We start from the raw sequence: 26,198 nt of genomic DNA, 5'->3' as shown, positions 1-26,198 counted from the left end.
GCTCTTGTATCAACTTGATGCGGTTCATGAGATAGGCTTCAAAACTCGGAAACGTGACGACCAAGATGAGAATTTCTATGGTGCGCAATGATCATCCGTTTCGTTCTCGTTTCCCATTCAAGCAGCTTGGATCAAAGACTCTTCGTGACCCATGGACAGTGCAGTACACACATCGGTGATGAATACATTGGGACTACTGACTATGGTTGATGGGTGCCTTCAGCGGTGTGTTCCACGCTCAAACCTGATTTGCACTTTTGCTCGATGTTGAATGATTGAGAGGATGGTTGGCGAGACTTATTGACAATAAAGGACCGATGGTCATGACAGATTGTGTGTTGAACTAATTGAGATAAACAATGACGAGTCTAGCCATAAACGAGAGACAATAAGAGCTAGAGAGATAGCAAGTAACATTCATGTGGAGCAACATTAAACCACTTGCCAGTTTGGAGGCGGGGGGGAAATCGGTTTGAATTGTCTCCGACATGCCAATTCACAACTCTAACGATAAATAAATTGCCAGATATATTTGTCCGACAAATGGAACTAAGGAAATACGAGATATGAATGTATTTTTACCGTATATCTGCAATTGGTTCAGTTTGGTACACCATCCGACACCCTGACACGATCTGCTCGAACTCTTTCGTATCCATGTAACCAACTCATAATAAAATGTCATCTTAAAATCCGAATCTTTGACATGAGGTGCTTGGTCTCACTTATTCGCTAACATTTTTTGAAGGGTTCTTACTACTTACATGGAACGCTGACTTTGTAACACCTTGGGTTAGCTAGGGAGAGCTTAAACTAGCCAACCATAAATTACTTTTGTTATAGTAGATAAGAAAATCTACATCTCCCATTAACAGTAAACAGGTGGAGAAGATTTTAGATGGATGGTCTGACAAAAAAGACTTTCCGAAGCAATGTTAAAGAGTCAGTATTTAGGAACAGGTGCAATATTTAAGCACCACTTAAAACAACTAATTGAATTGTCACCTTTCATTTTTTTTTTTCGATACCGTTACCAATTGAATCATTTTATCTACTGTACATATGTCAAATGCTTGAAATTCTATGCCTTGTTCTGTTCTTTTTTCGTTCTTTCGTTTTTCGTTCTTAAAAGCACAATTGTATTACAAAATGGAGGTTCTATTAAATGGATTATCGAAAGCCCTTGATTTGTCTCAATACAGAACACATTACTCTGAATAATCAAATCCTAGATTCGCTGTTGTAAGATCAATTGAACTCCCATAAGTCAGACCTTGACTTGGTAAAAAATGGCTTCCTCCTTCCAAGAGTCAATATTTCACATACTATGCACCACTTACGAGGTTCTTTTTTTTGAGAACTGATCAAGTGGCATTTGGAATGTTTTTCCAGAAAATGCATTCCATTTTATCACTGGGCTATTCACTTTGATTTATTTAGTTCTCCATATAAAGAATCCATTGTTTGGAACGAAAATTGTTTCAAATTTTGCCTGTCCATTTACGTTGCAAACATCTTATCAAAAATAAATTCACTCAATAATTGGAGACAATAAGTGCTAAGATTTCAAAGTTGACAAGTAGTTAAGATCAGGATGCAAAAAGATTGCAGTTTTATTGGTAGGACTGAATTTCCAGATAAATCTAAGCTTCCAAATCGATGTTCATGGGTGAAATATGTCGATAGGAAAAAGTTCAATTTTAGCATGGATTGAACTAAAATCGTTGATGTTGAGGGAGGCTGCACAAAAATATGCCTGAATATTTGAAGATGACAAAACGGCAAATTTTTACTGATTTGATAGTATTTCGAAGCCTCGAGTAATAACTTTAATGTTAGGTTTCAACAACATATGATTTCATTTAAGAAGATTCATCAAAAATTATGATTTGTTTACAAGGGTCTCGGTCGCCTTCGCAAGTAATCTTATGTTATTCACTCATAAGCTTGATAACAGCACTTGTTATAACATCACACCACATTTATGGACTTCTGAGCGTTGTTCTAAACCTGGCATCTTCATGACCGATAAAAAAAAGTGATTTCAGGTAATGAAATTACTTTGACCATTGTAACTGTTGTTTCAGTTACAAAGAGTCTCTACAGAAAACAGACGGAAATAAATACTTGTTTGTAACCAGGGCGATAAGCTTTGATGCTTTCTCCACCGTCCCAAAAGAAACTCGTTCTAGGTTACTCCCCTCGGTTTACTTTGGAGGATCAAAATGGTTGATTTGTTTCATTCAATTTTCACAGAAACATCCAAACACATTCTGGCATTATCTAGCGAACAAAATCGAAAGAAACAAATTCTATTCAAATGAGTGTCTTAAATGATGTCATATGACAGTTTGAATTATTTGGATACGATGCAAAGAAAATTGAATTGTCTTTTTTTTAGTTTTTCATTATGATGAAATTAGAAATCGTTATTAATTGTTTGGGCATTTGAGTTAAGATATAAATGGAGCATTTTGTAGATAAACGTGCCATTTCATTCCCTTAAACTCAATAATGTTTTGATAAATCATATCGTAATTTGTTTTCAATCCTAACTAGGTGTACTCCTTAATTTCATTGAAGGGAGTTTTGGGAAAATTGTAGGGTCTTTATGATTTCCGGTGAACTAATGAAGTTCTTATTCCGAGTTAAAATACCATGTCCCCAGTAAAATGAAAAATATTCCTCATGATTTTGTGATTTAGAGAAATGCTCATATTTGTTTGGGTAGTTCCCAGAATACTTGATAAGGCTTACAAGACTGGTTTTCATCTTTCAATCACCAAAACCGGTCTTATCTACTATCTTTTTTCGCAACTCAACATAGCTGATATTGTCCATCACAAAAGGTCAGTTATAAAAAAGATAGCCAATGCGTCGTAGAAACGGATTCAAAAATATTTCGTTCAGTTTTTGCTCATACATTGATTTAAGCAAGAGTTTGTAAGTGGACTCTGGAATGCCACAGTGTAACTAATAGCAATAATAATAGTAATAGGGTACAAAGGCGATCAAAATCTGTCTCCATCATAAGAGCAAACTAACAACTGGTTGCCCTGGCAACCCGGTGGTTCCATCTCCCAGAGATGTATTGTTCGCTTTTAGTCAAATGCCCGTTGATTTCAACCTCCGTTACCATTTATCATCGAGCCACAGATCCAACCATGTTAATGTCGTCGTCCGCGAACGTGTGGTTGAAGCATGAAAAGGACATTCCAGTCCTCCCCAGAATGAAGCACGATTTGGAACAAATATCTCGGATGGAAAAGCCACTCGCTCCTAGTCCCTTACCCGCCTCACGAGCTAGCTCTCTCCCTCCCAATCCGCCTTTGGGAGAGTGGACCAAAAGTTGGATAGGTTTCTCGTATGTACCACTTGGATAGGGAAAGTAGACACACCATAACATTCCAGTTCATGGTGGTTCCCAAACTGTCAAAGACAGAGCTCTTCGTTAGTTCATGGCGAGGTAGGTGGAGAGTCTTCATGACTCACTTAGTAGAGACGGATAGTCATGTATAACGAAATTAGCCCGAGGGGCCCCTTCTCTGCCTATCTCTTGGCTTATTAGGATGAAAATGGAATAGTCAAAGCTACGAGATGCGTAGTATTTGAGCAACCTCATACGATTTGCACGTTCAAGTGAAGCAATATCAAGCTCGAAAAGATAGAGAGTCCCTCTGGTTTTCTGCTCGGCAATATGAATGCAAAGAGTTAATGTGATCTTCAGTGGCACAAAAAGTGGAACAAGGCCGGGGCATGCAAGTCCTCTTATCTTGCCCACATAAGTTTGGTGTCAGACTGCTTCCCGGCACAGAGAAGCCATGCTATGATTGGAAGAGACATGGACCACTGTTTGAATGGACTTGTGACAGGCTTTTTAATCCAATTCTTTATGATCCAACTAAGGTGTGACAGAGCACTGGTTCATTCTCAAATATAGTTAACAGCATGGAGTGTCTTACTTGGACATCAAAGGAACACTATGACCACTTTAAGCTGGAATGAACGACCGATTTAGCGCTAGTTCCCTCAAATTTTTGATTTAGTCATTCCATAAGAGTCTTTTTGGCGCGTAAATGGATAACCCAGTGGCCTATGACATTTACCACGTTGCTTTTTTCAATAGCATGTGAGGGGTTCATTGATAAATAATCAAGAAGCCAAGGGTATTTTAGTAAAAGCCAACGAATTCCACGCTCTTATTTTTTGAGAGCATAAGACAAGCTGTCATTTTACTCGAACGAACAATGAACAACAACTGACATCTCCGTTGTGCACCAAAGCTATTTCTGTACATTCTTAGCGATCCAATGGCTGGCACCCATACAGTTTCCATGCTGATTTGGGAGTCAGATAATAGGAACAAAAAAGCACCAGTCTTACGAATTTGGAGGTGCATTTTGAAATTTCAACCATCCATTCCAGTCCACATAATTGACAAGTCCCCAAGTGACTTCCTCAAAGATTTTAGAGCTAAGAAGGAGCGCTTGAGGGGACCACCTCATGGAAGCACATATCATGAAATGTGCACTGTTTTGAGACGATTGAAGATGAATCTAACTCGCTAGTGAAAATCAACTCTGACTGACTTTGATGTGCAAATAAAGAGTGATGGAGTGATGTGAGGGATGGATAGATAGGTTTGATTTGGATTCGATGGCAGAATTGAGATTGATAGCTCCATATTGATGAATGGTACGAAGAATTAAAATTTGACAGACTTGATTGGTCTTACAAATCAATGCTCTAACACGTTGATACACCATCAACTGAATATCTGAGTCAAGCGAATTTTTATTTTTATTTTATAGATACGTATTATTAGAATTTATTTCGTGAATTCTTGTTGGATTAGAGCTGCGCTGAGGCGCTATTCAACAACTGGCATGCTCACTTTAACATTCAATTCCAATTTCTCTGAGCCTTTCTTCTTTTCCGTCTAATCTGAAGCTTAAGCGGATCTGGGAGAGTCTTTACTTACTTCATTCCACCATCAAACCACTTTATAGTTGACCTTGTCTTCTCCATTTATCTCTCCCCTCCTCCCAAAGGACCATGTACGTACTGTACGTACTGTGGGTACCGAGATGGAAACGTGCATGTGTCTGTCTTAAAGTCTCTGAAGATCCGAATAATGCAAGAATGTTCAACCAACCAAAATGTGTGGTCATATCAGGGATTCTCACGCACAGTTCCACACAAAATGGCTTCTCCGATGGTCCAAAAGATGTAAAGACCAGCAAGGGGGAGAGGAGTATATCTAAGGATGCACCAAAGGTTGGCTCCCTATCGGTCCTAAGTAATGCGTCTGTCAGACACCGCATTCAAATTGGAACTAGCCAAGCAATAAAAATAGCCAAGCCTGGCTACACAAATGCCTAATAAGACAACATATTTGTACTTAGAGGAGAGTAATGTATTCATAAGAACCTTTTGTTTGTACATCTCTACGTACGTACAGTATATGTCTCAAAATTAAAAGGTTGCCGTTATCTGTTCTCACATTGAACATACAACACATGTGCATCAAAGTGGCATACTTTCAACCACAGACCTGCAAAATCCCCGCAAATTTGAACGCTAAACTTCTTGTGACATGACATGAATGAAAAAATGGGTCGCTCAATGTGTCACTAAAAGGGATGATTTCTGAAGGTGTGAAAAAAGTCAAGTATGAGAGCTCTCATATAGCATCTCAGGTAGCATCTTTGAAGTCAGGCTTGGACAAGGTCTGGACCACAATTCCTGATCAACCTCACATTCAAGGGCTTGTCAGATCCGACAACTCTAATTCATTGATGGGTCAGACATTACATGAATTGTAAGGTAAATAAGATAAATCCTGGACATCCCATTCCTGGTTGCGCTAGGGAAATTTAATAAAATCTCTAGTCAATAAAAGTGCATCTGACCGCGTAAAACTCCAACAAACATTTTCTTAAACAACACAAAGGTACAAAGAAAGATTTCAAAGTGTTTTTGGGCATGAAAGTAGTTCTTTACATTCTTGTGAGTAAGAATGTTATGATACAAAAAAACGATGATCGAAACGAATGTACTGGAAATGTAATTAGCCATTTTACAATGGCTAATGAAGTCCATATGTAAAAAAGTTCCTTCACTTAACTCAAATAAAAGTTTGTGGATCTAAAGATTATCTAAAAACTTTTTAGCGCCACGTAATTGATGAATTCGAACAACTCACTCAAAATTGATCATTAAATGTGTCAAATAGAGTGAGAGGCAGTGAAAAAAAGGATTTAAAAAACCCAAGAAATAGCCCCATTTTTGGGCCCAAAATATGACTGTGATTTGCCAAGTTTTGTGTCTCCACTAATTGTGCATAATATTTCTGAAGATATTGATCAAATCAAATCAAACGAATTAAAATCAAAATGAAGTAGCAGTTAAGCAAAGCACTCTCTAGTGTGCCAAACCTAAACCATTCCTTGCTGAGCGTTAAAAGTCGATCGGAACAAAAACAACACCAACATATTTGCTGCATTCATACATGGTAAACCGAAAGGTGGAAAAGGTGCTGTCAATAACACCTCCTGCTTGGTTTTTCGATACTCCCTAATACAACAATAATGTACTGGTAGTTCGTAAGTTAGTCAGCCTTCTTTTCTTGGATGTGACCATTCGCCTTACTTGCCAGATTGCCAACGGACGGTAGAGTTTTGTTACAGGGGAAACCCCGCGCTTACAGACACGTCAACGCATATCAGTCAATAAACCCGTAGTCCACTGGGTTGTAAGAGGCCATCCTTAGTTCCTACGATTCGGGAAGCTTCTAGCGAAGCGAGAGAAAAGATATCTATCTACGTACGTAAATGGATTGTTCTCTCTTAAGGTCACATATGAGGAATTGTCTCTTTGAAGAGCACTCTCAGAGCCGGATGTACTTTGATCGCATTCGAAAGCTCGAGACGAGTGGAATCCATCTCCATTGCTGTCAATTGTCGAAACAGATCCATCAGAGGCTCATATCGGAATAGATAACAATTCGTCCATGGCGAATTGATTCCGATAATCGTGCACTTCTATCACAAGGACTGTCTTGGAGCTCCTCGTAAAAGCATTCGTTTCACGTTTCAAGAGAGCTTTTACTGAGAAGAAGAAGGGAAGATCAAACGGAATGGTTGTGTATACGTCGTATATGTATGTAGACGGTGCGGTGCACTCTTATGATTCCACTTCATGGGACGCCTTACTTGAGCTTGCATGCATAACACGAGGTGCAAAGGCCAGCAGCCATTTCGACGAGCACGTGTTCGTTCAAACTTCGTGGTCCATGATTTAAGTTGGCATGATGGCCGACTTAGGAAGTTGAAGCGGAATCGTAAACTTCCAAGAGTACATCTATTCAAAGCATTTGAAGGGGCCCATCGTGTCCCAATTTTGACACCCTTTTCACTCAAAGCTATGGACTTGCAGCAGCACTTCCGAGGACTCTTGACGCTTGATGTCTTTGGAACAACTCGAAGAAAATAATGGGACTTGGGAGAGAAAAAATAATGTTCCATTGAGTTAGGAAAAGACTTTCAAAGAAGTTATTACATTTCTACTTGATTTTCAAAGAGGAAACGAGAGTTTTGGGATTTTAGAATGGCCCCGTAATATCTTTTCAGAGTGGAAAAGGAAACTTTTTCACATGGAACTTCTACCTTCCCCACTGAAAACGAGTTTCCTTGTTCCAAAACGACGATGAAGAAAAAGAGGAAAAAAGGGCAAGAAAGAATTTCTCACTCCCCCTCGCTAGAAAAGTCATAAATTTAGCGAGTGAGGGTCATTTTTGGCACTCAATTGGTGCCAACTTGGAGCGTGAAGTGCCCTATTTCCACCTTCTAATATTGCTCTATCTCAGCTGGTGAACATCATCATCATCATCATCATCATCATCAAAATAATACCGTTTGATCAAAGCTAATACAATCCAAGAATAAAGTTGGAATACATTGGGTCCTTGGACAAAAAAGACCGTGAATTGTGTCTCCCATGAGTGTCATGCCAACCGACAACCAGGAATCTGTGGGCGTTGACGTTTGTGTTTTTTTGTGCGAGCCTCAATTGGAAGAAAAACTGTCATCCATTTCTCGCTTGATCGCCCTTGGGCTTTATCACAACACACTTTGCTTCCTGCAGAACTTGGTGAATGACAAGTGTTTGTTTGAAAATAACCCAAAATTGAGGTGTCCTATTCGAAAATTCCTTTTTTGATCTCTTGCTTAACCCATACGCTACGCTCAGTTTACGACTTTCCTGTGACAAGTAAGACGATTAGCACAGTGCTTGAAACGCCTTATTCAGTTTTGATATGGATGTCTAAACCCATATTGGTATTTTTCTCGTGAGCATTATGAACAACTTTTGATACATTACTCAAGAAATTCTAGCTCACATAAAACCTTGTATGCCTAAGAACTTAAAAATGAATTGAAATGTTCAAATACCTAATTGATGAAAATTAGAAGTAGTGTTTGATAGTACTTGTACAATTTCACCACTAGCGAGTTAAATGGGATTGAATAGTCCTGTTTTCATTAGTTTAAACATTAGAAGTGGCCGTGATATATCTGAACTTAAATGCTTAAATGCCACAAAATGAAAACATTTTGGGGTCTACAATCTCAAAATGACTTCAAATGCTATATTACATCCCTTAAAACACGTCAAACGTAATTTCTTTGAAATTGGACTTTTAAGTATTAAAAATGCACTTTTTTATGCTTTCAGTTGAATTCTGAGGACAATGCATACAACAGGAAATCTTTTAGGTATACATTTTTCTGGAAGATCTTACTGAAACGAAATAAAAACTGCATCTCTAGGGCCTTATTGTTCTTCTTGGATCTTCCTTGGTTGCTTAAAAAGATAGGATTTTAACAGATCCAAGACACAGTCGAAACTACTTTACAAATCTACAGGGTTTATGGGATTGTTTCCAAAATTTTGAGGTATCTTGAGATTGGAAGAGGAGAAGTCCAAATAATCTTATGCTTCTGCAATATTGTGTATCATTTCTTATTGTCTCACTGTTTGAGTTCAGTTTTAAAGTAAACATTTTGGAATCAAAGCAGATGCAATTGAACCATTCTAACGCAAGTACTCAGTGACATTTTAATTGAGCATGCTCTAATTTATATTCAAGCCAAGTATGCTCCTAATTTCCAATTTGATTATTCAATCAAAGCCACAATTCAAAATGGCAAGATCATTCAAGTGGTTCCTCATGATTTTGCGAGCTAAAAAAGTGTCTAGTTGTGTTTGGATATTTGTCTCGAAACTTGGTCATACTGACGAGATGGTGAGAAGAACTAACTCTATCCAAAAATCTAGCTATGACCGTTCACTTGTCTTTCGCTTTCTCCCTGGCTTCATCTTAACCAAGGACTTCCTGTCTCAACTTACAACTTCAGAGGTGTATCAAGAAACGGGCGCCTCTCACTCAACCTCTTGGTTGCACCTAGAGAGTACTACTCATTCCGTAAAATAGAGGAGTAATTTCATTTTTAAGGCCCTATTGCCTGAGGTGACACACTCTATTCATGTGAGAGGGAGTTTACTTGTAATGTGTCTTTACAACTTCTACATCAATTGGAAGTGTAGTTCTTCAAAACTCATCTTTTGAGAGTTTTTCTTTCTTTTTTGGTCGGTTTGAAGGGTGACCATCAGCTTGAGTTGCACCTTTCAGAATCAAAATGTAATCCAACACAAACTAAGCTATCTTATTGCACTGTAAATTGCTTACTTCGCCATCCTCATATCAGGCATGAATGTGCCTCCAATGTTAGAATGAAACTGCTAAGGTTGCGGCAACAAGTCCTCTTCATCGAAAAAATACTGTTGCTTTTGGCATTCCGGAGTAGAATTGGACTAAAATATCGTCGGAACACCTGTGGCAACAGGAAGTTACGTGAACGGCCAAATACCAGATAAAAACTTGATGGTCTGAATTGGACAACAGGCTCCGAGATATTGGCAGAGGAAGGTCGTCTTTCTACGTACTTGGGCTTGGAAAAACTTTTTCTTCCACTTTCAACTATCCCATTCTCCTCGAGATATACAAAGCGAGTCACTGATACCACGCGAAACTCAAAGGGCGAACGCTGCCAAGTCATAGTTACTGGGTTATTCGAGGTCGTCAAAGAGACGAAGAAGATTAGTGTTTGGTTGGTGGTAAAGGCTATCGATATCCTGTAGAAAGTCTGCCAAGTAATCCTGTCGACATGAAACTGTCTGCATGCCTTCTAAATATCAAAGGAATCTATGATGAGCTCCTAAGCTAGACTGAAAGTGTGATTAGATGTGCAGAGCTCCCATGAGAAAATGCTACAAACATAGTGGGGGACTATGGAGAACTCAATCAAGCCGAATATCAATTTGAATTGATGAACAAGGGAATATGTCAGGAACCCGGACCTCCTACATTCATTGCTCTGATTTGCCTTTCATAACCTTGATGGAGTTTGTACTGTAGTAGATATTATAGGAGAGAATCATAGTGATAACAGCATGGGATGCATAGTACTCTAAGTAACGAACATACCTTTTGGATTAAGTTCTTCCAGCATATGAGACATACCGAGGCTAAGCCCCACCAAGGAAGCCGCCAAGACCGTGATGGCTAAGGCAACACAACTCACAATGAGGACGATTCGTTGCCTCTCCTTCTCAGAAGGCGGTGCAAAGTCATCATCGTCAACCGGTGTTAGCGGAATAAGGCCAGCCTCCACCGCCAACTCGGCCTTGAGGCGCTCAGCCGCGAGTTCCACATCCGTGTTGTTGTAACCATTTCTCTTTGAGTGATTGTTATTGGCACCTAAACCACCGCCACCACCTCCTGGAAAGACACTCTCCCGGCGACTTCGGGTGCCACCCGGGTAGCACTTTGCACTGCGGGTGCTTCTTCGACTACTATTTCGGCGTAAGAATTCGTTCAGGGTGGCCGAGTTGGGAATGTCTAGTCCGGTGCCGGCCTGACTATGAGCCCGGGATATTCGACCTTGTGGCATAAGAAAGGGGGTTTTGCTCCTGGCCGAGGTCTGAGTGGCAAAGTCTCCCACGGCACAGGATCGTCTTCTTTTGATGTCTCTGTGCATCATCCATTCATCAAGTTTGTCGGATGCAGCTCTCATGGTGTCATCCGAAGCGGCATGAGCTTGCCGTCGGTATTGTTGGTACACTTTCTCTAATCGATTTGCTGCAATCACGTCCTGGGCATTCAACATCTCTGAGAAACGTCGTTTGTAGTCCGAAGAAGACATTAAGGAATTGTATTGGATGTACTCATCATCAAAGCTCGAGCACTTGGCATTCTGACCGCCTTCCAAGGGACCAGATGGGATCGTGGCATTGCGACCACCCGGCCTTTGCGAGACGAATTGGGCATTGGCATAGAATGACGGGATCTTATTCACGATCGTCCGGGCGCCAACCACCGGAGATCGTACGCCCGACATAGTCACCACGGTCTCCTCACCCGTAGCCCGTTCTCGAATGAGGTAAGCTCTTTGAGGCCCGGGTCCAGGCCCGGCATAGCGAGCCAAAGTTGGTCCGCACGAGATCGTGGATGGCCGACGATGATCGGGACTGATGAGAGCGGCACTATCACTAACACAGCTATTGGATCTTTGGTCCCGGAACCGATGGGGTGTCAAGAAGTTCGACTGTCCATCATCCGGAGATGGGGTTGTCAGCAAAACAGGTGGAGCCAACATTCTGTCGAAAGACCGGGAGCGTTTGCTCCTCACGTTCCTCTCAATTTGCCGATTTTGACGGTCGTTCCCTCCACTTAGGAACTTTTGCGAGCCCACGGAGTTACTTCGGAAGCTCTTTCCTCTTGCGTTCTCGTCTCGGATTTGAATTGTTCTTCCTTTCCCTCTTTTCCCGTTCTCGACGTGCAAGTATTTTTCTCTGGGTGGTACTTCTCTACCTTCTCGATGGAGAAGGAATAGGCCTCCTCGTTTCCATGAGGAGGCGGAGCGAGAGAAGGGCAGGGAGGACGAGGAGGACCAGAAGGACCAGGAGGGCCGGGAGGACCGGGAGGACCGGGAGGGGGATAGGAAAGAGGGGAGATAAAAGAAGTCAGCTGAAGAGTTCCTTGTTTCGCTTTGTCCTTTTCCCCTGGCTTCAATTCCTGTTACTCTTCGTTCTCCCCGATGGTCGTCGGGAGTGCTGTTTGTATTCCTACCTCTTTGGGCTTGCCTTCCCTCAAAAGAGGTTCGCGACCACCAGGGAAACGAGGGAAAGATCCTTTTCTTTTTCTCTCTCTTCTTCGCCCTCCTCTCGCTGGTCGACGCCAGAGAGTTGGCGGCGTTCCCATTTGGGTTTTGGTTCTTTTTCGACTTGTTCCATACATGAGGTTTGGTCGTGGAAAGAGACCGCGGCGCTTCAGGGGACAAGGGCCCTCTGAAGTAGTCACTCTCCAAAAGTGCCTTGAGCATGGACAAGGACAGGCGGGGGGAGACTGAGGAAGAATAAGAGGGACAAATAGAACAACCTAGGGTAGAAGCATAAGGTCTGCTGCCATGATCGAGACGCCGACCGGAATTTGGTAAGCTTGGGTAAAAATTCTGGATGATTGCCGCCCGTCTAGGTCGGTGGTAATTGTGGTGACGATGATGATGATGATGGTGATGATGATGGGAACGGAACCAAATTGGAACATATGGATTTACCAGACACGCGTTGGGTGTTCTTTTCCTTGCTCGGCCTTGACTTCTCCCACCAGACGATCGGTCCTTGACTTTGACAGTTCCACATAATTGGGTTCTGCCCATGTTTCAGGCGCACTAAAAGTTTTTTGGGATCAGTTCCACTTTTTGCGCTCACTTCAAAACGGTTGCGTCGATCTCAGTTCATGACCACAACTTTCACTCTGGACACTATTTGGTTCGCATCAAAGGCCGCTTTGAGCCCTCATGCGGCTTTTTCTTCCAATTCTTGTCATCTCAGGATAAGCAGACCAAACTTTTAATTTGACAGAATTTCTCGCAAATTTCACACGCTCAAGTGCAAACTCATAAGCAGACTCTTGTGACAACTTTTTAAATTGGAATACAGCGGAGGGTTTCAGATCCAGACCTATGACCTGAAATATCTTTATCTTATGTCCTTGACCCTTGATTCTTGGCATCTAATGACCTGGCATTGCTAAGGGACACTGGGCATTATTCAGAATGATACAAAAGAGGCCCAAACGAAACTCTTTGTGTCTCTCGGGGGAGAAGTCGTGACCGGAATATGGTACCTCACTCTATTATTGCATGTTGTTTTCGAACTCAAAGGCAAGAAGAGTCAAAGGGGAAGACGAATTCCCGGTCCCACCACAACACAAATCATGAAATATTACAGTGTGAGTCAGAAAGTTATGTTGTATTAAGGTACAACTAACTAACAAAAAGCCCTCTTGGCGTAAAGTAACGATATCCATCAGTCCGAACAGATCAAAGTCAAGAGCCTCCTCTGCCAAGAAAGGAATAATTTGTCAAGCACTAGTTAGTTCCCCAGGGCGCTGATTGTTATTAAAAGCAACGAAAGTTGAGGGCTAGAAAGTCGAGAGACTGCCAATTGGCACCCACTCATATTCAAAGGCCAGGCTTGGGAAGCGTACAATATGCAAGAACATACGGATTCCATTTGAATGTCATTTCCATAATGGACTAACTAAACCCCTTCACTGACTTGATTAAACAGTCGCTGAATAAAATTCCTATTAACTTGGGAGGCATGATGAGATGGGACCAAAGATTGTACGTCATTTCATTGGCGTGTGCTGTGTGTCAGAATCCATCAAACACCCATAGAAATCAAAATACAGCCCTAATGGTACTGGTGAGGTCAAATAGCTTTTCAAAACTGAGGTTCCAAGAACACTTAAAAAGCCAAGACTCCGCCAAATCCCATCGCATCGTAATAAGTCAGGTTTGAACAAAGAGGGAAGGAACCCTGGTTTGATGTAAGATAAATCAGGATTCCATTTTGAGACTAACTAGCTGGTTTCCAGCACCCCACTAACCACGTCAAATACAATGGAAAATGCAAATTTCAACTTCATGTTACAACCTTCTGTGTTTTTTTAATGTTTGATCACATCACCACCCCATGGATGGCTTGACTGATTCATTTTGGACTCTCTTGGGGGGCAGAGGGGAAAAAGGTGGAAACGGAGAAGAGCTATTTAGGGAGCGTTTCCGAATCTCAAGGGCAAATATATTTTTCATTCATATGTATTGTGTGTACCAAGTTCTATTTGCTTTTGATTTCGAGCGGGCGTAGAGAGCACATCAATGTTGGATTTGATCAAATTACAAGGGATAAAGAAGAACGCGCGGAATGCGCCAATGTGAAGCCTCACATTCAACTCTTAGCCTTACGGGAGATGGGTTTTAGTGAGGCCTTCGCATTTCGAAGCAGCCTTGACGTGAGAGCGACAATCCAATTCCAGAAATGTGCCCCCTTGAGAGGTAAAGATTTCTTGTCTTTTCAAGGTCTTTGGGGGACAGGGGGAGGTGGGGGGGGATCTTAGCCAATTGTCTCGACTTTATTGGATACACATGGTGCTGCGGAAAAGCTGGCCTCGTCGTTCGATGGACCATTGATTGGCTCAACGGGACAGAAACTCGTTCCAATATCAGGACTCCCATCTCAGGCCCGTCAATGCTTATTTTTGGTTGAGAACGGACGTGGAATTTCTAATCCCATCAAGCACAACGTCAAACGTCTGAAGGCACGCTCGTTCCCGCATTGCTTTTGCGATAGGCCAGTGAATCAATTATTTAGGGGGGAGCCTAAGCCAGTTCCAGTTTGTTTCAAATCACCTGGCCAGAGTAGAGTTGAGCTTTGCGTCATCATTCATTGCATTTGTTTTTCGAAGGAAAATACTTGAACTCTCGAACACGAACTTCCGTGAAAGAGAAAGGTCAATTTTCGATCGATCACGACCTTCAACAAATTTGGGTTCTATTGAAGGCCACTTTGGGAAGGGATTGTTGCTCTTCTTAGTAGAGTTGGCAAGCTGTCAGATAACAATACTTACGACTCACTGACAAGCTTTCCATGGAAAGGCTGGCTAAGCTTAATGTATGCTTTATAATTATATTCAAAAAACATAAAGTACATCAGTTGCGATTATTGTTCACAAAATTGTGTTTGAGAAAGCTTTAAGCACGAACATTTTTAACGAGAATGACCGTAGGGGTATAACGTGTGAGGTGAGAGTACAGTCTAGTCATAACGAAACTAGACTTGTCGAAACCATGAAATCCTCGTTTATTCTATATAGAGCTCCCAGCCTATATAATCTTTTACCCACCTGCCTTCGACAATTCTACTTATTAGATGATCCTATGCCATCTTTTAAAGCAGACTTAGATAAGTTTTTAAACACCACTCCAGACCAGCCTTATGTTCAAGGGCTAGCTCGATCTGCCAATTCTAATTCATTGCAAGATCAGATATTTTACCGTGCTTGACTTTGTCCACTATCTCATGGGCCAATCATTCTTTGTTTTCAATTTCTTACCGGGGATTCCATCCCCTGTATCGGTGGACAATCCGAAAAAAAAAAGACTAACAAATGTGTAAGACGCTAGATATCTCTTTTGAAGTAAACGTTTCCCATAGAGGCTCAAATTTGACCAAGAAAGGCCATTAAAACTCTCAACCTGAAATTAGCATTGTTTACCAAAGTCTGATGATTGGTGCAAAATATTTATGTAAATACGCGTACATCAGCAAATGAAGCGTTAGGCTTGGAGTTGAGTTTAAAAAGGGCTTTGGGGACAGCATAGAGATTGCATACGTGCATACTTGTCATCCAACTTAGAAATTTATAACCTAAATATCATTATCTTTTTCTATGATTTCCTCAAGAGCTGCTTGCCTTTTGTTCCTCTGCTATGATACTCAATATACTGGTTTGAATCACAATAATGATTAAATCATCCAAAAGACATGTTGCTGACTCATTTAAAACTAATATTTTGAAGGACGAAAAATATCAATCAGCTCAAAGAATTTGACAAAGATGAAGTTAGTAAAAGGTTAGATGCTAACACTGGGGTTTGAACCCACACCGTCAATGGAGAAGACTCTTGCCCTGCCTTGCTACCTTAGAATATTTATTATATGGCTAAATGCCATAAAAAGTGGCAGCATGCTCTTGGCACAAGGACAGACCTAGGCAACATCTTTCAGGCAATTAAAAGACACCTTCTTTAGAAAGCACAAAACAAAAGAGATGAGGAGAAATCGAAAAAATAGTTTTTCAGCCTATAGATACAGCCCGTGATATGACCAATAACTTGCAAGTGGGCCCTCAAACTGTTGGATAAGGTACAGGCTCTCCAGATCCTGGCTAATGCTATTCTCACAAAAAACTAGTATCAATAATTAGGGTGATGGGATAATCAATAATCCGTTTTTCTTACGCAGAGGCGCCGAAGCTTTGTTATTGGTTCTGAGTAATGCTATATTTCCAACTTTTATCCACCTCACTAGTGGCAGACCCTTTTCATAGAGAATATTTCATCCCTGGCTCATTTACTTGATAGAGATGCGAAGAAATGACGAATCATTTTCATAATGAATCAGAACTTCAGGCTGTGGAAGCTCTTAGGACGGAAATGGCTGAAATGAGTGCTGAAGGATTTGTACAGACAACAATGTTCAGTATTTGCCAATTCTATGACTCTGTTCCAATAGTATAATGGGAGATATTTCGCCTTTTAACACTCATCGCCCTAAAGAAGGGAGCACATTCGTTCGAACTCTCCAAGCACATTCGCCAATGCTATTAGACATTGGACCCAAGTGGGGTTGACAGGTGCTAAATAAGGCCGAAAATAAACAGAACCGATTTCTAGCACTCATGCTTAGAATATTTGAAGCTGCCAAGCTTGTTTCAACAACATCTATTTTCAGATTTTTAAGTCCCTTTTTGAAGTCAGGAAAGGTGATCCAGCATATTTAGTATTATGCTTCAAAGTTTACTTTAAGCATAAGATAAATTAAGTTTCTATAATTCACCCCCTCCAGCTCGACTAGAAAAAGTGTCAAAGAGAGTCTTGAGGACAAAGTCAAAAGATCTCCAGGCTAGCTGCCTTAGCTTATTGTTAAAGATTGGCTGTCCAATCTACTATGCCTGGTTCGATCCTACGCTAGCCGAGTACATTTAGTTCTTTACAGTATCTAAATTAATGCATGAGTTCCAGCTTTAACAGGTTCAATGGGCGAACCTACGATCATTCCCGAGGGTGAGGTAGTAATTAATGTTGGTTGTCATGACGGATCGGGAAAATCCCTCAATTGGGACAATCATCATCAGATGGTAAGCCGTACGAGAGAGCTGCCATCTGACTCCGTAACAAACAAACAAAACAGTAGCTAAAAGATCCCTAAGCGTTTTGAGTATCATGTGTTTCTACTGCTGAGGTTTTGGGTTTTAGTTCAGCTAGGAACGCTGGAATTGGTTTAGCCCTAAACTTAGCCAAGTGTCGGAAAGATTTATCTTTTTTGTTCTTGAACAGACGAGGTAAACTTAACACTGGACCACGTGGAACGAAGCTGTCCAGGTGTTGTCATCTCGTCAGATCAAATAAGATTTAGTTGGGCAGAGCTTGTCAGGACGTCACAGTTCAACCCAATTTATCGAGTAACCAAAGCCTTTTTCGAACCAACCCGCAGTCCAGGGAACATCCATACAAGACAAATACACACAATCAACTTGATGCAAACTTGTTCATCCTGGATCATGAGATGACAAGGCACATTGGAACACTTTCTGCACCCAGGGATCAGTCCCGAACACGTCGCTAATGCATGACGAACTAACATTTCACCTCTCTCCGTGGTCTGAAAGTAAGCCCAATGTTGTCATATTTACATATTGTTCCCCATCACTGTCAAAAAGGAATCATCCCTAAATGCATTCTGTCACCCAATGCCAAGCCATATAAAAAATAGTTCCAACCTCTTGACATCATCCATTTCCCCTGTAATCTCTCAGGATTTGTCTGTCCTCAAGAAAAACTGTTTCTTTCGTTTTCATGGTGAAATATGGCTCCTCTGAGTCTGCCCCATCATTGCATATTCATGTGTTTCAATGTGTTTTCCGTGTTCCCATCATTAAATGCGTCGAAATGGGCACGAACGCCACCCAATCAAACCCCAAACTCCACACCTTACTAAAAGAAAGGATTTCGTTTACGTTTTGAAATAGCTGGGAGAGAGCAAGTGATTCAATTGTACTGATGACTTCTCTCCCTCAACCACAACCAATTGATGGGAGAAACCCGAGAAAGGCTAGAGCAATTACCAACCAAGCGTTTGTTCTCGCTTCGTGCTTCTCGTTCTCGGACCAGAACAAAAAAAAATGTTGCAGCCTTCCCAAACTTTTAGAAAGGAATCCTCGGATATCTAGATTTTGCCACTTATTTCTCTTGAATGTACAAAAATGCCTGCCACATCCCGAAGCCAAGCTCAAAGTTATGCGGTTGTGAAGAAACTTTTGTCTTTTATGGCCAAGTCCTGATTGTAAAGAAGTTGTGAAGAATCCGTTTTGTATGCGTTTGTCGGGGAAACATCAGCCAAAACCATCCAATTTTAATTGCAGATTCTTTTTTTTGGTTTGGTTTTTCANATATCAGGACTCCCATCTCAGGCCCGTCAATGCTTATTTTTGGTTGAGAACGGACGTGGAATTTCTAATCCCATCAAGCACAACGTCAAACGTCTAAAGGCACGCTCGTTCCCGCATTGCTTTTGCGATAGGCCAGTGAATCAATTATTCAGGGGGGAGCCTAAGCCAGTTCCAGTTTGTTTCAAATCACCTGGCCAGAGTAGAGTTGAGCTTTGCGTCATCATTCATTGCATTTGTTTTTCGAAGGAAAATACTTGAACTCTCGAACACGAACTTCCGTGAAAGAGAAAGGTCAATTTTCGATCGATCACGACCTTCAACAAATTTGGGTTCTATTGAAGGCCACTTTGGGAAGGGATTGTTGCTCTTCTTAGTAGAGTTGGCAAGCTGTCAGATAACAATACTTACGACTCACTGACAAGCTTTCCATGGAAAGGCTGGCTAAGCTTAATGTATGCTTTATAATTATATTCAAAAAACATAAAGTACATCAGTTGCGATTATTGTTCACAAAATTGTGTTTGAGAAAGCTTTAAGCACGAACATTTTTAACGAGAATGACCGTAGGGGTATAACGTGTGAGGTGAGAGTACAGTCTAGTCATAACGAAACTAGACTTGTCGAAACCATGAAATCCTCGTTTATTCTATATAGAGCTCCCAGCCTATATAATCTTTTACCCACCTGCCTTCGACAATTCTACTTATTAGATGATCCTATGCCATCTTTTAAAGCAGACTTAGATAAGTTTTTAAACACCACTCCAGACCAGCCTTATGTTCAAGGGCTAGCTCGATCTGCCAATTCTAATTCATTGCAAGATCAGATATTTTACCGTGCTTGACTTTGTCCACTATCTCATGGGCCAATCATTCTTTGTTTTCAATTTCTTACCGGGGATTCCATCCCCTGTATCGGTGGACAATCCGAAAAAAAAAAGACTAACAAATGTGTAAGACGCTAGATATCTCTTTTGAAGTAAACGTTTCCCATAGAGGCTCAAATTTGACCAAGAAAGGCCATTAAAACTCTCAACCTGAAATTAGCATTGTTTACCAAAGTCTGATGATTGGTGCAAAATATTTATGTAAATACGCGTACATCAGCAAATGAAGCGTTAGGCTTGGAGTTGAGTTTAAAAAGGGCTTTGGGGACAGCATAGAGATTGCATACGTGCATACTTGTCATCCAACTTAGAAATTTATAACCTAAATATCATTATCTTTTTCTATGATTTCCTCAAGAGCTGCTTGCCTTTTGTTCCTCTGCTATGATACTCAATATACTGGTTTGAATCACAATAATGATTAAATCATCCAAAAGACATGTTGCTGACTCATTTAAAACTAATATTTTGAAGGACGAAAAATATCAATCAGCTCAAAGAATTTGACAAAGATGAAGTTAGTAAAAGGTTAGATGCTAACACTGGGGTTTGAACCCACACCGTCAATGGAGAAGACTCTTGCCCTGCCTTGCTACCTTAGAATATTTATTATATGGCTAAATGCCATAAAAAGTGGCAGCATGCTCTTGGCACAAGGACAGACCTAGGCAACATCTTTCAGGCAATTAAAAGACACCTTCTTTAGAAAGCACAAAACAAAAGAGATGAGGAGAAATCGAAAAAATAGTTTTTCAGCCTATAGATACAGCCCGTGATATGACCAATAACTTGCAAGTGGGCCCTCAAACTGTTGGATAAGGTACAGGCTCTCCAGATCCTGGCTAATGCTATTCTCACAAAAAACTAGTATCAATAATTAGGGTGATGGGATAATCAATAATCCGTTTTTCTTACGCAGAGGCGCCGAAGCTTTGTTATTGGTTCTGAGTAATGCTATATTTCCAACTTTTATCCACCTCACTAGTGGCAGACCCTTTTCATAGAGAATATTTCATCCCTGGCTCATTTACTTGATAGAGATGCGAAGAAATGACGAATCATTTTCATAATGAATCAGAACTTCAGGCTGTGGAAGCTCTTAGGACGGAAATGGCTGAAATGAGTGCTGAAGGATTTGTACAGACAACAATGTTCAGTATTTGCCAATTCTATGACTCTGTTCCAATAGTATAATGGGAGATATTTCGCCTTTTAACACTCATCGCCCTAAAGAAGGGAGCACATTCGTTCGAACTCTCCAAGCACATTCGCCAATGCTATTAGACATTGGACCCAAGTGGGGTTGACAGGTGCTAAATAAGGCCGAAAATAAACAGAACCGATTTCTAGCACTCATGCTTAGAATATTTGAAGCTGCCAAGCTTGTTTCAACAACATCTATTTTCAGATTTTTAAGTCCCTTTTTGAAGTCAGGAAAGGTGATCCAGCATATTTAGTATTATGCTTCAAAGTTTACTTTAAGCATAAGATAAATTAAGTTTCTATAATTCACCCCCTCCAGCTCGACTAGAAAAAGTGTCAAAGAGAGTCTTGAGGACAAAGTCAAAAGATCTCCAGGCTAGCTGCCTTAGCTTATTGTTAAAGATTGGCTGTCCAATCTACTATGCCTGGTTCGATCCTACGCTAGCCGAGTACATTTAGTTCTTTACAGTATCTAAATTAATGCATGAGTTCCAGCTTTAACAGGTTCAATGGGCGAACCTACGATCATTCCCGAGGGTGAGGTAGTAATTAATGTTGGTTGTCATGACGGATCGGGAAAATCCCTCAATTGGGACAATCATCATCAGATGGTAAGCCGTACGAGAGAGCTGCCATCTGACTCCGTAACAAACAAACAAAACAGTAGCTAAAAGATCCCTAAGCGTTTTGAGTATCATGTGTTTCTACTGCTGAGGTTTTGGGTTTTAGTTCAGCTAGGAACGCTGGAATTGGTTTAGCCCTAAACTTAGCCAAGTGTCGGAAAGATTTATCTTTTTTGTTCTTGAACAGACGAGGTAAACTTAACACTGGACCACGTGGAACGAAGCTGTCCAGGTGTTGTCATCTCGTCAGATCAAATAAGATTTAGTTGGGCAGAGCTTGTCAGGACGTCACAGTTCAACCCAATTTATCGAGTAACCAAAGCCTTTTTCGAACCAACCCGCAGTCCAGGGAACATCCATACAAGACAAATACACACAATCAACTTGATGCAAACTTGTTCATCCTGGATCATGAGATGACAAGGCACATTGGAACACTTTCTGCACCCAGGGATCAGTCCCGAACACGTCGCTAATGCATGACGAACTAACATTTCACCTCTCTCCGTGGTCTGAAAGTAAGCCCAATGTTGTCATATTTACATATTGTTCCCCATCACTGTCAAAAAGGAATCATCCCTAAATGCATTCTGTCACCCAATGCCAAGCCATATAAAAAATAGTTCCAACCTCTTGACATCATCCATTTCCCCTGTAATCTCTCAGGATTTGTCTGTCCTCAAGAAAAACTGTTTCTTTCGTTTTCATGGTGAAATATGGCTCCTCTGAGTCTGCCCCATCATTGCATATTCATGTGTTTCAATGTGTTTTCCGTGTTCCCATCATTAAATGCGTCGAAATGGGCACGAACGCCACCCAATCAAACCCCAAACTCCACACCTTACTAAAAGAAAGGATTTCGTTTACGTTTTGAAATAGCTGGGAGAGAGCAAGTGATTCAATTGTACTGATGACTTCTCTCCCTCAACCACAACCAATTGATGGGAGAAACCCGAGAAAGGCTAGAGCAATTACCAACCAAGCGTTTGTTCTCGCTTCGTGCTTCTCGTTCTCGGACCAGAACAAAAAAAAATGTTGCAGCCTTCCCAAACTTTTAGAAAGGAATCCTCGGATATCTAGATTTTGCCACTTATTTCTCTTGAATGTACAAAAATGCCTGCCACATCCCGAAGCCAAGCTCAAAGTTATGCGGTTGTGAAGAAACTTTTGTCTTTTATGGCCAAGTCCTGATTGTAAAGAAGTTGTGAAGAATCCGTTTTGTATGCGTTTGTCGGGGAAACATCAGCCAAAACCATCCAATTTTAATTGCAGATTCTTTTTTTTGGTTTGGTTTTTCACGGGGTTTTCTAACCGCTACAGGGAATGTAACCCCCAGTGCTATTATAATGAAAGGTTATAATTCGTCTATTTATTACTATTCAATCTTTGCATGACATTTGGTCCGCCAACAAATTTGAGTAGGCAGACCGAGCTAGTCCTTGAATGTGGGGTTGATCTGGAATGCTATCTAAAAATTTGCCCACGTCTGACTTGAAAGATGCTACCGGATCAACAAGGCCTACGTATTCCCCACGAATATGATTCCAGATTCTTCCATTGGTTTCAACGAATAAGAAAACATGAGCAAATCGTATGTTTACTGTTAGATACAATAGAACCCCGTCCACCATAAAATAGTCCCGATAATAAGATGTTATCTGCTCTTTCTGCCCCTCTACTTTCAGCGCTTTAGAACCAGGTCAATGTAGTACAGTATAGCTTGCACTATAGTATAGGGATGGTGGTGGGGGCAGAAGAAACCATTGAGGCCTCCTCAATTAGGTGGGGAATATCCAGTTGCACCATCGCACGTCGTGCTGGAGAACAAGGGCAGAACCTCTGAAAGCATTCAAGGCATGCAACTCCCAAATCATCAACCTTGGCGTTGGCAAACCACCGCGTCATCAACCTCAACATTGGGAACGGCACATCCAATGTTTGAAATACGAGTTTTCTCTATCAAAATGAAAACCGTTAATGTAATTTGATCTGTGCCAAGCATCAAGATCCCATCCCTTTTCCTCGTCCAAACAACAAAAAAAAGAGTAATGCTTGGAAATGGTGTGTTCCTCGTTAAAGCTGGGAAGCCCTCACGATTCCGGTCTTCCCTTCCTGAATTCAAAATTTGGAGGCTTAGGATCGGAAAGTTAACGAAGTGGAGATGCAAGAGTGATAACAAACGAGCCACGGGGAGCCTCTCATGATGCCTCAATTTCAACGGCCTTCATGCATGCAATAATCAGGGACCTCGGGAGGCTGTGTACGTAGGAGAAGATGGAAAAAGGCTGCCAGTTGACAGGAACCTCGGGACCTCTGGCTCTTTTGAAACATTGACCAATCATCTGATGCAATTTACCATTTGGACTGGTAGCCAAACATCGAGATGACTGGTAATCTCGTTTATGAGCCAAAAGTTCCAGAGGGTCTGGATTCAACCACTCGTTGAAATGAAACTCGCCAACCAGAGGACAACGACGACGACACGCCTACATGAGAATGGGCATGTTGAGTTTGGCACTCATTCCAGAGAGTGAGAATCGAACTTGGATTGGGATTTGGAACCATCGTCTCAATAAATCTAAAGAAGAGCGACGAGGGAAATCTGTCGACATAAAAGGGATCAGTCCTGGTGAAATTGCCGCCAGCACACAATTCCATGGCCTTGAGGGTCCTTTCTTCTCGTAGCGTTTTTTTGCAGGTGGCGGATTTAACGGTTCGGCATTTTCTGCTTGATAAACAACTCAAGAGAACGGAACAAGAAGAAAAGGAACCAGGAAAGAGAGTTTGAAGAGGGAGGCACATTTGTACCATATCATCTTTTGTGTTCTTCTCAAGAATATTTGTACAAACCTATTTACAATTTTATTGATTTGGTTGCCACGAAATGAAACCTTGTCATAACCAGGTAATTATTTTCAAGTAATGGAACACACCCTAAGAATATTTTCTTGTAGTTTTTATTTTATTTTTTTCCAACTTAAGCTTTGCAATTTAATTGCCTTTTCGGCCTTCATGTTTTTTTTAGCATTTGAGGTCGTGTTTGTCTATAATTCTAGAATTATTATCCCGTTCCTTCATGCCTTTTTGATCTCGATTATCGTTTGATGTTGCTTCAATCGCCAACCAACAAAATATTTTGACGATTTGTTCATTTACAAATGACTTACTAAGTTCTAAAACCGACCGAGAAAAAGACACCCGTTTGGACTAAATCAAAGCACATTTATACGAGTGTTCATAGGCTTGCTGGGATACCGTATTGGTAGAGCATCCGCTTTCCAATTTGCGAATCCTGATTCGATCCCAGGCTTGACAAGTCCAAGCTTCTCTGCGGTATTTGATTACAACATGAGTTGCTGCTTTAACAGCTTAAATGGGCGAACCTGCGGTCATTCCCGAGGGTGAGGTAATAAGTAATGTGGAGCTGTGATGACGAAGGGGGAATATCCCTCAATTGGGACACCCATCATTCAGATGGCAGGCCGAGCGAGAGAGCTGACATCTGACTTCGTAACAAACAAAACAAACGGGTGTTCATTTTTATACCTAAAAAATTGGAAATAATTTGGGGAGGAACACTTTTAATGCATGAAAAGGCTTTGTCTTTCTACATCAAGAAACAAGACCATAACCTGTTGTTCAAACGCACCTTGGATGCACCAAAAAAGTTTTCCACATCTGGATTCGTAGGCCCAGAATCAACTTTTGCATTTCCAACCACTTGAAATGAATTCCCGCAATGAGGCTTTCCTATTTGTTTGATTGGTTGAATGAGAAGTGCTCTCGTTCAGAAGCGTTCTAAAGGTACACATTACATACGTATATTACATTTTCAGTGACAAATCACAACAATCCGTTTAGATGAATGAGTACTGAATATATGCCCGAAGAAAAAATTACTTCTCCAACCAACTGTCAAACCCTCAATATAATTTCCAAATTGGTCCTTGACATCTCGACAACATTCATTTGACTCATTTTGATAATCAGCAACAATTTTCAACAATAAAACGGAAGGTAGTCACTCACCTGTGGCCAATTTCTCGGTGGCCAATTTATCAATTTCTGGTGAAAGATGCAGGGTCACAGCCACCATTGCAAAACATAGTAGGAAAATCAAGGTCGCTATCACACCAATTACACAGCTGGCTCGTTTGAGTTTCTTCTCCTCATCACTGGATCTGAAACAGAAACAAAGTATTTTAAAGCATATTGAAATATATTATTTCTAGCTTTTTAGCATTTCATTTGCCGCGCATCAAATTCCAAACTCGGTCGAAAGAACGAAACGAAGTAAATTGAACGGAACGACTATCCAAAATCACCCAACCTCACTTTCACAGCTGAGAAACAATTTCCTGAATTGATCTTTCTTGCAAGACTAAATGCTTCACGAGGTAGTTAGTGTTTTGTTCTGGATTCAATTTCCATCTTTGGAGTAGGTCGATAAAAGGGATAAATGGATCTACTTCCAAAGACTACCGCTTCTGTGAAGTTCTGACCGGCCATGAACAAGAAGAAAACATGTATTATCACGTTGCATTTCCAAGAACACTAACTCAAAACCGGAATTTTGATAGCACAGGTCATGCCAATGTGAAATAACCGACTTAGTCGTAACTGTTTCCGCAAGAGCTTAGCTAAAAATAAGAAATCCCACTCTGACGTTAAGAATACAGGTCATTTTACGTTTAGCGTAAAGTCCATGTACCAAACATAAGCAATACATTTGCAGGCCACTCTAGTTACTACTCTCACTTGAGATTTTATCATTATGAGCAATCAGTTTATCGCCATCGCCTGCTGCCATTTTAAGTACTCTTATTTGTGGCATGTATAAGGA

At 41.0% G+C, this 26,198-nt stretch overlaps 1 protein-coding gene across 4 annotated transcripts in view; it reads right to left on the bottom strand.

Moving 5' to 3' along the window:
• The window catches only part of LOC131878409 (uncharacterized), a 64,192-nt gene that overhangs the window by 15,989 nt on the left and 22,005 nt on the right, over positions 1 to 26,198 (bottom strand). For 3 of the 4 annotated variants that reach the window (XM_059224397.1, XM_059224389.1, XM_059224403.1), the window contains exon 3: positions 25,385 to 25,536. In XM_059224397.1, the coding sequence (XP_059080380.1) occupies positions 25,385 to 25,536 (152 nt within the window). Of the gene's footprint in view, positions 1 to 10,549; positions 13,099 to 25,384; positions 25,537 to 26,198 lie in introns of those variants that run through there. The other variant, XM_059224380.1, reaches the window with a different exon arrangement.

Source organism: Tigriopus californicus, chromosome 1 (assembly GCF_007210705.1).
Source record: "Tigriopus californicus strain San Diego chromosome 1, Tcal_SD_v2.1, whole genome shotgun sequence".
Lineage (NCBI taxonomy): Eukaryota > Metazoa > Arthropoda > Copepoda > Harpacticoida > Harpacticidae > Tigriopus > Tigriopus californicus.
This window is presented reverse-complemented; position numbering and strand designations above follow the sequence as displayed.